The following is a 13,490-nucleotide window of genomic DNA, read 5'->3' as shown; positions in this document are numbered from 1 at the left end:
ATGGAATGAAATCCTGGGTCTATGGCTTCTCATTCCAACTGCCATTGTGAGCCTTTCTTAGTTTTTTTGTGCCTTAGTTAACCTGTATGCAATATAGGTAGAGTTTTTTTGATAGTCAGGAGCCCTGTTCCTCCCAAGATTGTGATGAATAATAATAATTAAAATGATTGGTACTTGCATATTATAGGGTGTTCCTTAAATAACAAGCAATATTATATATTAGTGTTGGTTCCCTAGATCTTACTCCCTCTCTTACAAAGAGAGTAAACATTCATTTAGAATTACAAAGGCTTAGCACATGCTCAGCAAGTGACTAAGAGTAAAGGATTTGACTGCTTCATGTACATGGTACAAAAGGACTGTCAACATTTCACAAGTAAGTAGACTCCAGAGTCAAGGCTAGTTTTCCAGTATCTGAAGGTCAATGATAGAGGGATGCCCACTTGCCATGTGCACCTGGTATTCTTCCTTTGTGGCAATAAACAACTTTGGATGGGCAACTGACTCGAAGTAGTCCTTAGAGCCTTGACTTTCCCAGAAGAAGAGGAGGTTGGTCTCATCTGTGATGGTTTTGGGTGTCTCAGGCATCTCCTAGGATAAGGAGGACAGAGCTGTTAGAGAATAAGATGCTAGAACAAAAATCAAAGTTCAATCCCTTTGGCATGTATCTTTAGTGAGAAACATAGCACTTTAGGATTCTGACTCTGTAATATTATGTAGGTTCTTCATTCATTTGTTCATTCAGCAAGTATTTATTACATGCCTATTAGATGTATGACATCATCTATTCATAATAGTTGATTTCCTTAGTTAACTGGAGAGAAATCCAAATTAGTCATGAAGATTGCCAATGACACCAGTGTCTCCCTGTATCCTGGCAGGTGGGGTCAAACGTTATTCTTGTCTTGCCTCCAACACAAACATAAGACATTTTCCATCAAATCTAAGCACTAGCAATTCTAAGACCTCTAAAAATTTTGACCTCTAAGTGTGTAAATCTTACCTTTGGGGAAACAATGTATAATGTAGAGATGTTTATGTATGTATTTGAATCAACAATTGAAGGTTGAAAAATATCAAAACACACACACACCTACATCCACCCCCCTACACACACACCACTACACAGGTATATTAGCAACTGAATTCCTTTTATAAAATTGCTGATGATTGTGATCTCTTTAGGCTGTATCCTTCTTGTGGTTATGAATAGAATTTAACAATACTTTCGTGAAAAATAAAATTCAAATTCTAACTTGAAATATTTCTTCTCTACTCTTTTTAATCTAAAGGAACTAAATATCCTTTTTGAGGTTCCCCTGGGGTTTTGTAATGTCAATAAAGATTGCCTTGTATGACGGCATGCTCCCCCCTCCCATCAGCAGCTGTCATCTCACAGGGAACTCTATTCTTGCCTCTCTATCTAAAGAGAACTCCCACTTTTCTTTATCTCAGTACCTTGTCCATTTGCTTTACAGAACCTTGCACGTTGTGCTGGTTGCTTGGTTTGTTTATTGACAGTGTCCCCCAGGAGACTAAGTTCTATAAAGTTAGGGACTTTGATGTACCACTGCCTACACCGCTATTGGCACTATGCTTGACAGACAGAAGGCTGTCGGCAAATAATGCTTACTGAATGACTTCATGAATGAAGTTACTGACAACACTTTCATTTCACTTGATCAAGTAGAGAAACACATGCACCACATAAATTCTAGTGGGGGTGGGGGTTGGATTATAAATTTACTGAATAAGAGCCACCTATTTATCAGTGGAGAAAACTCTAAGACTAACGTGGGCATCTGTGTATTTGTGGGGGAAGGTGGTAGTGGAGATGGGGCTGGGATGAAGGATAATGTGGGCACCAATGAAGAGAGGGAGGTGCTAGAGTCAGAAGGCCAGGGTTAGAGTGTTGGCTCCAGCTTTTTCCCTTGTGCCTAGTGGCACATGATTAATCCTCTCTGATCTCAGTTGACTTGTTTGAGTTTCTTGGAGGCAGGCCCATCATCCTAATACGTAAATAATGTAAGCCAGGTAGTAGATGTCAGTAAGGATCAAAGGTGGATTGAATAAATGGATGTCCTGGGATGGGAGGTGAACAGGATCAGTCAGAGAAAGGAAAAAGAAGGAAGAAGGCAATTTATGTCTTATATACTCTTGCACCTTCATTTTACTCTCTCACAGATTCTGCCTAGAATTGCCCCTGGGGATGGGTGAGAAGCAGGATGGGGCCAGATGAGCAGGTGGGGACTGTGGTAGGCAAAAAAGAGGACTGTGCACCCTGCTAGGGGTGTCTGCTGTTTGGAGTCATTTACAAATATATGAGCAGGTAAGTTAGAGACAGAGGACAACTGACCTTTAGCAATACGGGTTCGCCTTCGTTTTGCGCACTCAAAAACAGTCGTGTGTCTGAGATTCTTAGAGTCACAGGACGTTTAAGATCATCTGATTTATAACCACCCATGTCAAATTTCACTGTGAAGAGAAAAGCCAAAAAGAAAGTAAATCTATGGTATTTGTATAGAATCAAGTGTTGATGTAGATACTCTGTATGTGCCTGTGTGTGTATTAGGTCCCTGATTATGGTGTAAGTGCCAGAAATGGAACCTGGCACATCATTGTGTCCTTTACAATGTCTGCCATATTTACTAGGCAGATAGATACTTGGTTAATATCCTTAGAATAGTCTAAGTTGAATGAATGCTTGGGGGCTGAGTATTTATTAAATCTTGTGTAATTACATTAGTGGGATAAGACACTACAATTTGTGAGGACATGAGTTCATAATGACCTAAGATGGAAGGGTTTAGGGAAGCTGATACCCATGTTGCTAGTGTTAGTGACAAGCAGTTAAATTTTTCTTAGAGAACAAAGCTTAATAAGAGTTGTAAAATTATATATGCCTAGGAACCCAGGAGTTCCACTTTTGGGATATGCTCTTCTAAAGAAATAACCTTGGGTGGGTGGGGGGCAATGGTAAGATATGTACACATATAATACCTTAAAAAAAAAAAGAAATAACCTCATAGGAAAAAATGTATATATACAAAGATATTTGCAACAGAATTTCTTAGAGAAAACCCAACTCTCTCTCTCTCTCTCTCTCTCTCTCTCTCTCTCTCTCTCTCTCTCTCTATATATATATATATATATATATATATATATACATATATATATATATACACTGAGTGGCCAGATTATTATGATCTCTGAACGCATAATAATCTGGCCACTCAGTGTGTGTGTGTGTGTGTGTGTGTGTGTGTGTATACATTAGAGGCCCAGTGCATGAATTCGTGCATGGGTGGGGTCCGGCCATGGGTGGGGTTGTCATTCAGGATGAAATGCCTTTTGATGACCCTCATGAAGGGGTAACTCACATTGCCCTGGAAACTGTAAGGTACTGGCCAGGGGGTGGGGACATGGGTGGTTGGCCGGCCTGCCTGCTGGTTGAATTCCTGGTAGAGGGGACAATTTGCATATTAGCCTTTTATTATATAGGATATACACTGAGTGGCCAGATTATTATGCTTTCAGAGATCATAATAATCTGGCCACTCAGTGTGTGTGTGTGTGTGTGTGTGTGTGTGTGTGTGTGTATATATATATATATATATATATATATGGTCAATATGTAGGAGAATTGGTGAAAATAGAACACAAATAATTTGTAACTGTCATAGTGTGGGAAGCATGCTAGCTGAAGTCCAATCAGAGAATCCTGCTGTTTACTGCAGAGGATCCTCTGTGGATCTTGGGAAATAATTTTGTATATGATGACATATCCTGAAGCTAACCATGTACACCATGGAAATGGTGTGATAAAACTTCTTAGACACTAAGTTTCATCCTTCAGAACATATTTGTATCTTATTGGATATTTTGCCTCCAATTATGTTATATACTTGAGATAATGGTTCTTTCTAATTTGGTGTTATTTGTAAGTTTGCTTGCCAGGCTTTCTAATGAAGCGTGATTGCTCCTCATTGGTTCTGGGTAAACTGGGGTGAGTCATTTAACATTTTTGAGCCTCAGTTTCCTCATCTTTAAAAAGGAGGATAAGACTGAGAGAACCAAAGGAGAAACTACATCAGGAAGCTGCACACTGCACTTAGTGCTCTCAAGGACAGGACACCTGCTTGTGGGGCTCCCAGGTTTGGTTGAGGTTCCTGTTGTTGCCGGGGGTTTTAAGTGGGGTGATATGCATCCTTCTGTTCTAGAAAAATTTTGCAAAGCCAGGAATCTAGAGAGCTGTATTCTTTGAAAGTAGAAAGCTTGAAAGAAACACAGAAATAAGAGGAGGGAGGATGACCGAGTTGTCTGTTTACCTGCTTGATCCAGATTATTTAATGCGGTAGCCATGAGGAAGCGACCCGATGTATCTTGAATGATGCTTTGATGGAGGTTGTCATTCAGGATGAAATGCCTTTTGATGACCCTCATGAAGGGGTAACTCACATTGCCTTGGAAGCTGTAAGGTACTGACATGGGCTGGAGGATTTCTGCAATCATTAGCACAAGCTCAGATTAGTGTCTGGGTGCAAACACATGACATGTCTGCTCTAATACAAGCACAGAAATGAGGAAACAGAGAAGTGGAATCACCCAGCAGTAGCAGAGTGGATTCTAGCATCATTTCTTTTTAAACTTTGATGCCTCCATATTTTTTTTAAACAGAGATTATTTGTGCAATGTCCTCATTTTTGGTTGTTTGGAGGTTTCTAAGTAACCAAGAAAGTTCCTAGTATCCTCATCTATATTTTCAAATGAATGCACTCTGTGTAAAGAAATACATACATTAAGAATTTTGTATGTTACTGAGGGAGCAGGTCTAAATGTCTGTCCCCCGCTGAGCAGTGATATAAATCAGTATCTTCACAAATTTTCATGGCTCTGCATAATTCTACTTCTAGAAGTCTATTCTAAGGGTGTAAATGGTGATAGAAATGATGACTTATTGATATGGATGTTTGTTGTTGCATTATTCATATTGGTGAAAAATTGCATCTAAAATGTCCTTGATATATTGCTACTTGAAAAAAAAACTAGATATTAAATTGTGTATAGTGTGATCCTAACATGGTCATGTGTATGTATGTATATAGAAACGACTATCATAGTACTGGTAGTGGTAAACTCAGTGGCAGTATGAGTAATTTTTATTTCTTTCTTACATTTTCTTCTACTTCTTAATTTTCTAGGTGAACATGTATTAGTGTTTAGCTGTTACCTTAAACATATTTGGTTTTTGTTTCACATAGAGGGTTGTAGAATAGAGGCATGGGAGAAAAATCATGGTTTTTATGGTTATAACTGAATTTGGTTTAAGGCTTTCCCATTTACACATTGTGTGACTTTGGGCAGGTGACTATCTCACTGAGCTTAGTTCCCTCATCTGTAAAATGAGAATGTAGAGTTGTTGCAAAGTGTAGAGATAATGCAGCCATTAACCAAGTGGTATTGTTGGTAGTATTAATAAAGGCAGTAGCAGCAGTAGTAATAGTAAGAATAATAACAACAGCAATAGCTGATATTTACTGGGTCTTTTCTATATGCCAGGCATTATTCTAGTCAAGAAGCTTGCAAGTATTGATGCATTTAATCCTCACAATGAGTAGGGGCTCTGATGATCTCCATTTACAGTAGGGGAAACTGAAGCACAGAGGGATGAAGTTATTTGGCTAAGGAGGCATAGTTAGCATGTGGAGGAACACAGCTTGTAAGCTGATACCCACTAACAGTGTATAAATGCTTTCTGCCAAAGGCCTGAAAGTCACACGACCTTTACAATACGGCCATGAAATGAGCATGTGAGCAAATATTTTAGACACAGGCCACTGCTGCTTCCTCCCTGCTGGAGAAGGATATAACTTAATATTTCTTCCTTATCATTACCAGACTAGTGCCTGGTTGCCTTCTTGTTACTCTGACTTTAGGTTTTATTTACCCCATACTCTATTGTCCCTACATTTGCTTAAAAATGGAAAACAAGGATATTATTGTACTTGACTTCCTACCTTCTTCTGGATCATTGGCAATGGTTTCCAGGTCATCATCGGTAATGAACTGATTGAAACTCAACCGTCTCTTTTTCAGAATCTTCCCACTGGCTGCCACCACCACCATACTCTCCTTGTAGGTAAGCTGGGATGTCTTAGAGGTCTCGGAGGTATTCAGAGACAGGAATTGATCCATGCGGTCCTTGGGAAGTGGGTCGTAGCTTGCATCATAGAAGGATTTCTGTGAGAAAGGGAAGTAGAACCTGAGAGGCTGCCCAAGGCCACAGAATGAGAGTCCTTTCAGCAGGAGTTTTATTCCACAGACTCAGTGAGAAGAAGCTGCATTTTGGCCTTGGCTAACCCATGTTTCATCAGTCTTCCTCTCTTCCTCCCACCTCCCTTCCTCTCAGGATTTCCCTGAAAGGACATGACCTCTTGGCCGATTATTGTCATCCATTGGACAACTAAAAAATGAGATGTGATGAAATAGGTTTATAAGCGAGACCTTTGTGAGTGGTGGCTCTCCATTTAGTTCTCTCTCAGGAAGTTAGACTTTCACTGGTAGGGCGCAAAGCATCTAGAAATATTCCTCTGAGAACAGCTTTTAGAGCCAGTACCTAATACACACAGGCAGTGCTTGTGTGGTTTCCTAGCAAAATCACTCAGGTGGTGTGTGGCCTGCTTCCTCCACCTCAGCTCATGGGCTGTTACATTGCAGGGCTCTCGCTAATTTCTGGAGCTGGACTCAGGAGGATGACCCAAACATATCTCTTTAGGAGACAGATCCCAAAGTGGCTGTCTCAGGATGGCATAACATTCTGATGAAACCTGGCCAAGAGTCTTCAGTTCTTGGGGTTCAAGATGGTTCTGCTCTGTTCTGGGAAAATCTAGTGAGCATGATGAAGGCCATCAACTCTCAGTGCACAGAGGCAGATACATGTCAGGGTATGACAGAAGCATCTAGGATTTGAACCATTGCGGTTCTCTTCTGGCGGAGAAAATACGAGTGTCAGGATAGCAATCCCGTAAGAATCAGTCATTGGCTTACCTGATTCAGAGAGAGTTGGTCAATTTTGGAACTGTATTCTTCATTTTCACTGTCAAACAAGATGATAAGAATGTAATTGTTTGTTATATCATTACAGTCACTGGGCAACATATTTTAATGACCACATTATCTTTGGGTAACACACTCATACACACACACATACACATACACACACACACAGCCACTACTGTCATCTTAGAAAATGGAAGAGTTCTATAACAGACATCCATACAGTGATTTGTCCCTCACTAATTTTGAATTACTGTAGTAATCATCAGGGAAAACTTTGAACTTTACCTGGGTTTTATCAACAAAAACAGAGTTTGACTAACAAATTGAAGAGTTGTAATTACATTTCAGAGACAAATGTTAAGCTTCTCAAGAGAAAAGAAATACTTTGGAAGGATCTCACTTTAATTTTAGCCAAATAGATGTTACACGCTGCTTTAATGTATTCACTAAACTGGATTTAGTCATTTATACTTGGCAGCACATCCAAACATCTGGATGGCCTAGTATGTGTTAGTGCATATTAACAGGTAATGGGAGCACCGTGCTAGCTTAAGGCTATAATGTTACCTTCTTATTCATTTGTGTTTCTCCTATGTCTGGATGAGGTTGGACTGTGTGTAAGCACTCAAGTGCTCAGACTGCTGTAGAGCCATTTCCCCTTCCAGACTGAGATCAAGAAGTTTTCTGAGAATGGTTTCCCTCTCTGACAGTCCATTAAAACCTATCACTGTCAGACATGGGAAACCAGCTGAGGCTGTGTCTGAGGAGATGTTGAAATTCACTAGGACTCATCAGGCCTTAAAAATAATTTTTCTATAATAGCTGTCTCCCAATGTCATCTCAGCTTAACATGCTGGATGCTTAGTTGCCCTGGGTCTTTGCTGAACCTGCCCTGATTTTGGAGCTAGGACACATCTCTTCAGTGTCTGCTAGTCTAACCCCATGCTAGTCACTGTAACCCCTAGCTGAATTCTAATGTGCCTTGATCCCCACATTGAATCACAAGAGAATCTATTTCCTACCTGTAGCAGTTCTTCAGGTCTTCAAAGAGGTCAGGAACCTGAGCCATCTTGACTTCTGAAACAGAGAACACCAGGGGCTGTCAGCCCAGCCAGTTCCTCAACCAGATGCCGTCATGGGGAACCACCTCCGCTTTGTGCTTCTTGAGAAACGTAATGCATGACTTAGCCCACGCTCAGCATTTTCCCCATTCTTCTTTTGACTCCCTTAAATGATTTGCATTGCATCTGCCTCCTCTACTAGATTGTAAATTTCTTTTAGAATCTTAGCATCCCTTATATGTCTAATTCAATGCATGCGCATAGGCATTCAGTGAACTTTGGCTAAGTTAAAACACCACAAGAATGAGGTATTTGCCTTACACAAATGCAAGAGAGAGACAGTTTTGGGGGGCAGAGTTCCCTTAGAGGAAAGGCTTGCTCTTATATGAGACCAGTTCCTCTGTCTTCCAGTTTTCCACCGGGAGAAAGAATCATTTTCTGAAATCTGACTGTGATTCTAACTCACACTCCAAATCAGCAAAGGACAAGAAAGGAAGGAAAAGGCTTTAGCTCCAGAGAAGGCAGTTTGAGAGATAACAGTCAAGGACAAAAAGAAAAAAATATTTTAAAAGCTAAAGATGTGATAAGGACAATACCTTTGCTACTCAGTCGCCAGTGCAGTGACTCCTTTGGCTGGAGTCTTAGCCTGAGTCCCGTGCCTTTGCTTTTTGTCTTCTGTGGAGTAGGCGTGGCCATGGGTGCGTCACAGGGAATTCACAAGGAAGAATTCTGCTTTGTATGCTTTTATGTTCCTTTGCCCTTATAATGGCAGATGATAAACTTGATAATGTTGTTTGCAGAGATTACCAGGGTTTTTGACTTGCTTTGTGTATGTATTGCTCTGCTCTAAACAATTATAAACACGCAGTCTTAGAAAAAAAGGAAGAAAACATAGGACATGTAACAAGTTTCTAAAAATATATGATGGAAGAGGAAAGAGAACTCCTAAAATCAGAATTATAGGTGGCTAGAGTTGGAGGGGAGCTTCGGAGCTGTGGTTTGTGTTTTGGCTTAATTTGTTTATTGTCCCCTGTGGCTGAGTATGAATGGATGGGGTACTTGGCAGCCCCTAGCAGCTGAGGGGTGGTCCTTAAGGGAAGAAGATCCATTTTTTTCTGAAGAAGGCATTTGTTTGAATAGGAATAAATCACTCAGAGTATGGGGTGACAACCTGCTGGTTAGGGCAGGTCAGAGGAGACAAAAGTGACATTCAACTACAAAAGTCTTCATCCTCTTACTCCTCTGAATACCATCAACTCATTTCCTACGGAAGTGACAGATTCAGGAGAGAACCCTGGGCTCTGGCATGTTACAGCCTCTACCAGAGCCCAAAGAGTGGTCTGGTCTTTTCTAGGACAAACCCCAGGAGTGTGAGGATAGCTGCAGACTCAGGGAGGTGTGGGCAAATCCCCGGCCAGAGCCAGAGCCCAGCGGCTAGATTCAAGAATAGAGGTTGGGGAAAGGAAGGGACTCATGTCTGACACTGACAGACTTTCTCAGTATTCTGAGACTAGCCCAGTTCCGGTGGTGCAACACCAGAGCCTTAGCAGATACATGTTTTAGGTTTCCTGGTTGGAATTGAAGCCACATAAATTTTAAACAAAGGAAATGGATGGAAGAAGAAGGAAGAAAAATAAGGTAAAGAGAGAAAGGAGAGGCATGGCAACATGGCATAAAAACGCACTCAAGCACAGAACTGGGAGGAAGTGGCTTGTGTGAGTTGGGTAAAGCATTCTCTCTAGTTCTGTGCCTTAAGAAGCTGGTTAGGTGATCATTATGGTCTATCCTAGGTGCAAAATGTCTGGTTCTGATTCCTTTGCCCAGTTCAGTTCCTCCTGATCATAGACTTGGTCTTTCAATAGCCATAAACAAGAGCTACAGAAATAGCTGGCATCTTGAATTAGGTAGTGTAAATGTAGGGCCAAACTGGGGCAGAGGGTGGGTGTCTCAGTATGATCATTGTAAAAATGGTGTTGGTAGCCAGTTATTTATGTCTGTGGTTCCCCTTTAGGCAACACAGAAATGTTAACCCTAGTCACCCTTTTGCCTCACGGAGATCTTGTGAGGACTATTACTAAGAAGCGATTGCAAAGCACATTGTGAATGTGGGCTGTTATGGAGATGCAGGAAAACAAAAATAATAGCAATGCTAATGATGGCTCTGTCACCTGGGAATCTGTATAGTCATCATTGTAACGCCTTGGTTCACCAAAGGAAAAATAGTTCTTATGAAAATATTGGTTTAAAATCTTCAACGGGGAGGACATTTTCAGATGAAGATCTCCATTGAAATCATGAAGATATTTAGTTTCTGGGAAGAACATGCAACGCCTCTTTGGTAATCCAGGAAAATACCGTTGGTTCCATTATCAGTGGCAACACCCATCCTGGCCAATGGCATTCTCTGTTGCAGAGAATTCCTCATTGTGGTTGTTGAATTTCTCAAGGAGAGCTTGAATTTTTTTCTGGACAGACAACTTAGGTTGGGGTCTCATCTAACTTTTTCCTTCATGTGACCTTGGAAACCAGTTTTCAAATGACAAACTATGCGGGTGAGGTCCCTGCTTGGTTTTGGGGAGCCTATTGTTCTATGAGTGTGAACAAAGGTTGACTTGTAAGGAAGCCTCTGCATCAGGCCAACTCCTTCTAGGGCACAGAGAGAGGAACATACTAGGTAAAGCTCCACTGGAGCCACAGTATGTTTGGGACTGTCCTGTGACAGGAGCTTTGGGTAGCTTCATGCATCTACCTCCTGACTCAGAGGAGACCTCAAAAACCCTTCTTTAGTCATTTTCACCTAAATATTTCAGAAAAAATTTTGTGCACTTATTCTGTGCCAGGTGTTTTGCTAGGGTCAGTGTTTGAGATGAGATGATATATTTTGGTAGGTGAATGGATATGCTCTATAAGCTTGAAGGTTGTGTGTCCAAAGAGTCATGGCAATGATTTTCCTTTGAAAACTGCTTTACTGTTCACAAAGAGCTCTCACCTGCACGGTCTCACTGGTTCCTTACTTCACCTATGAGAAGTAGTGATTACTGTCCTCTTTCATAGCTGGGGACCCCTGAAGAGGTTAAGTGACCAACCTATGGCCATAAAATTGGCAGAGCTAGCAATGGAACTCAAGTTTTTAAATTCCAAGTCCAATCTTCTCTTTCCAATGAATATAGATGCTCAAGTCTCTTATCACCACTAATGCCAAGTGACAGGGCTGAAATAGATAATCCTTAAAGGTATTTCCTGCTTCAAAATTCTATCATTCAGTGATTCTAGGATACTTTGTAAAGACAGACAGAGAGAGAAAGAGAGAGAGAGAGAGAGAGAGAGAGAGAGAGAGAGAGAGAGAGAAGAAATGGGTTAAAATATTTTCCCTCCCTTTCTTCCCTCCTCCAAAGAAATCTCATGTTTTTCTTTAAAAAATATTTTTATTGATTTCAAAGAGGAAGGGAGAGGGAAAGAGAGATGGAAACATCAATGATGAGAGAGGATCATTGATTGGCTGCACGCCCCTCATTGAGGATCGAGCCCACAACCCAGGCATGTGCCCTTGACTGGAATTGAACTTGGGACTCTTCAGTCTGCAGGCTAATGCTCTATCCATTGAGCAAAACCAGCTAGGGTCTCATGTTTTTCTGTGACACACAGGAAAGGGTGAAAGTGACCAGTATAATTGAGTACATGGTCGGTGGTAGCTGAATGGGGACTTCAGTCATGCTCTTGCTATTGTATCATGAAGGCAGAAAACATCTGCAAACATCTTTGGAAACAACTTTAAAATCATTGCATGTAGTTGAACCTCATAGGATTGCTTGAATGAGGAGAGAAACGCAACTCTGTGAATCTTCAGGGATGCAAAGTTTGTTTGTTTGTTTTAAGTGGTAGAAAGCCTCTGCAGAGGAATAACGTGTGCAGAAACCAAAACATGCAGAGACAACTGAGCCTTTGTCTCAACTTATGCCCTACTTAGTTATAATCCACTTTAAAATTCCATGACAGTCAGTGGGAAGACGGAAAGGACCTAATACATACTATAGACTTCCATATTCCCTGTATTATAATACATCATCTCATTTAATCCTCTAACCAGACCTGTGAGGGAAGTATGCTTATTACATTGTGCACAAGAGGAAGTCAAGGCTCAGGGACATTAAGCAATCTGCTCAAGGTTACAAGGTAACCAAGTGCTGAAATGGGATTCAGACACAGAGCCCAGGCTCAATGAACCCCAGGATCAATGAACCACAAGGCCTTCTCCCTTTCTTAGTGTGACCTCTTCCTTTCCATTGATTTTTAAAATTGCTTTCTCTATTTTTTTGCTTTGTCTTTTTAGTCTATTGAAGGACCTAGAATGCTATGTTGGAGAAGGAGGCACCTCAGATACTGTCTGGATTAAATTCTTACTTTATAGAGGAGGAAACAGGCTCATAGAGGGAAGTATCAAGGTCCCTAGGTCACACTGAGAGGTCCATATAAGAGTGGGAGCAAATATGGAAACTCACTATTTCTTTCTTTTTTTAAAAAAATATATTTTATTGATTTTTTACAGAGAGGAAGGGAGAGGGATAGAGAGTTAGAAACATCGATGAGAGAGAAACATCGATCAGCTGCCTCCTGCACACCCCCTACTGGGGATGTGCCGGCAACCAAGGTACATGCCCTTGACCGAAATAGAACCTAGGACCCTTCAGTCTGCAGGCCAATGCTCTATCCACTAAGCCAAACCGGTCAAAACGGAAACTCACTGTTTCTTGATTTCTAGTTCAAAATATACTACTATTACCTACTGATACTAGCTCTTCATTAAAGAAGGGTAAGGTAAAGGAATCATCTCACCCATAAGTAAAAAGATTTAAAAAGAGTGAAACTCCATTCAGTGGACAAAACTGGCCATGGTAGCTGCTGTCCTGGAAAAGGACAGTGAAGACATCCCTGAATGAGCAGATAAGCACACATTGAAATCAATGGAATGAGGGCATCTAACAGAGGAGCTCATAGACTGGGAGTGGGTAGTTCACTGGGGAGGGAAGAGGGAACATTTGAGGATAAGCAAAGGCCATATGGTCAATTTAATAAACATATGGTACAAGGCTGGATTCCTGAAAGGCGAGGGCTGTAGGGGTGACGAAATGAGGCTGGAGAGGAAGGGTCATATGGGCAGGACCCGGTGCAGACCCACTAAGGCCTTTACCCATTTAACATTGGGTGAACTTTGGGTAAGTGCTCTGGGAACTCAGAGAGCAGAGGGATGCTATGGCTTGGAGTAGATGGAGGACTCAAGTTGGCAGAACTCGTGCTGAGCCAGCAAATCCTTGAGTAGCTGTGATCCCTTCTCTTTGCCGTAGTTCATTTGTTCCCTAATTTTTGTGCTTT

The 13,490-nt window shown here is 41.2% G+C and overlaps 1 protein-coding gene across 1 annotated transcript; it reads right to left on the bottom strand.

Moving 5' to 3' along the window:
- Positions 1 to 399: 399 nt before the first annotated feature.
- On the bottom strand, positions 400 to 8,143 carry IL1A (interleukin 1 alpha; the record flags this gene model as incomplete). Its single annotated transcript, XM_080684736.1, has 6 exons — positions 8,082 to 8,143; positions 7,048 to 7,096; positions 6,018 to 6,240; positions 4,329 to 4,502; positions 2,357 to 2,475; positions 400 to 591 (listed from the first exon to the last, which is right to left on the bottom strand). Exons 1-6 carry the CDS (start codon positions 8,126 to 8,128, stop codon positions 400 to 402), a joined length of 804 nt encoding a protein of 267 aa, XP_080540862.1. The 5' UTR covers positions 8,129 to 8,143.
- Between the last annotated feature and the right edge of the window lie 5,347 nt (positions 8,144 to 13,490).

Source organism: Plecotus auritus (assembly GCF_963455305.1).
Source record: "Plecotus auritus genome assembly, chromosome: 8".
Lineage (NCBI taxonomy): Eukaryota > Metazoa > Chordata > Mammalia > Chiroptera > Vespertilionidae > Plecotus > Plecotus auritus.
This window is presented reverse-complemented; position numbering and strand designations above follow the sequence as displayed.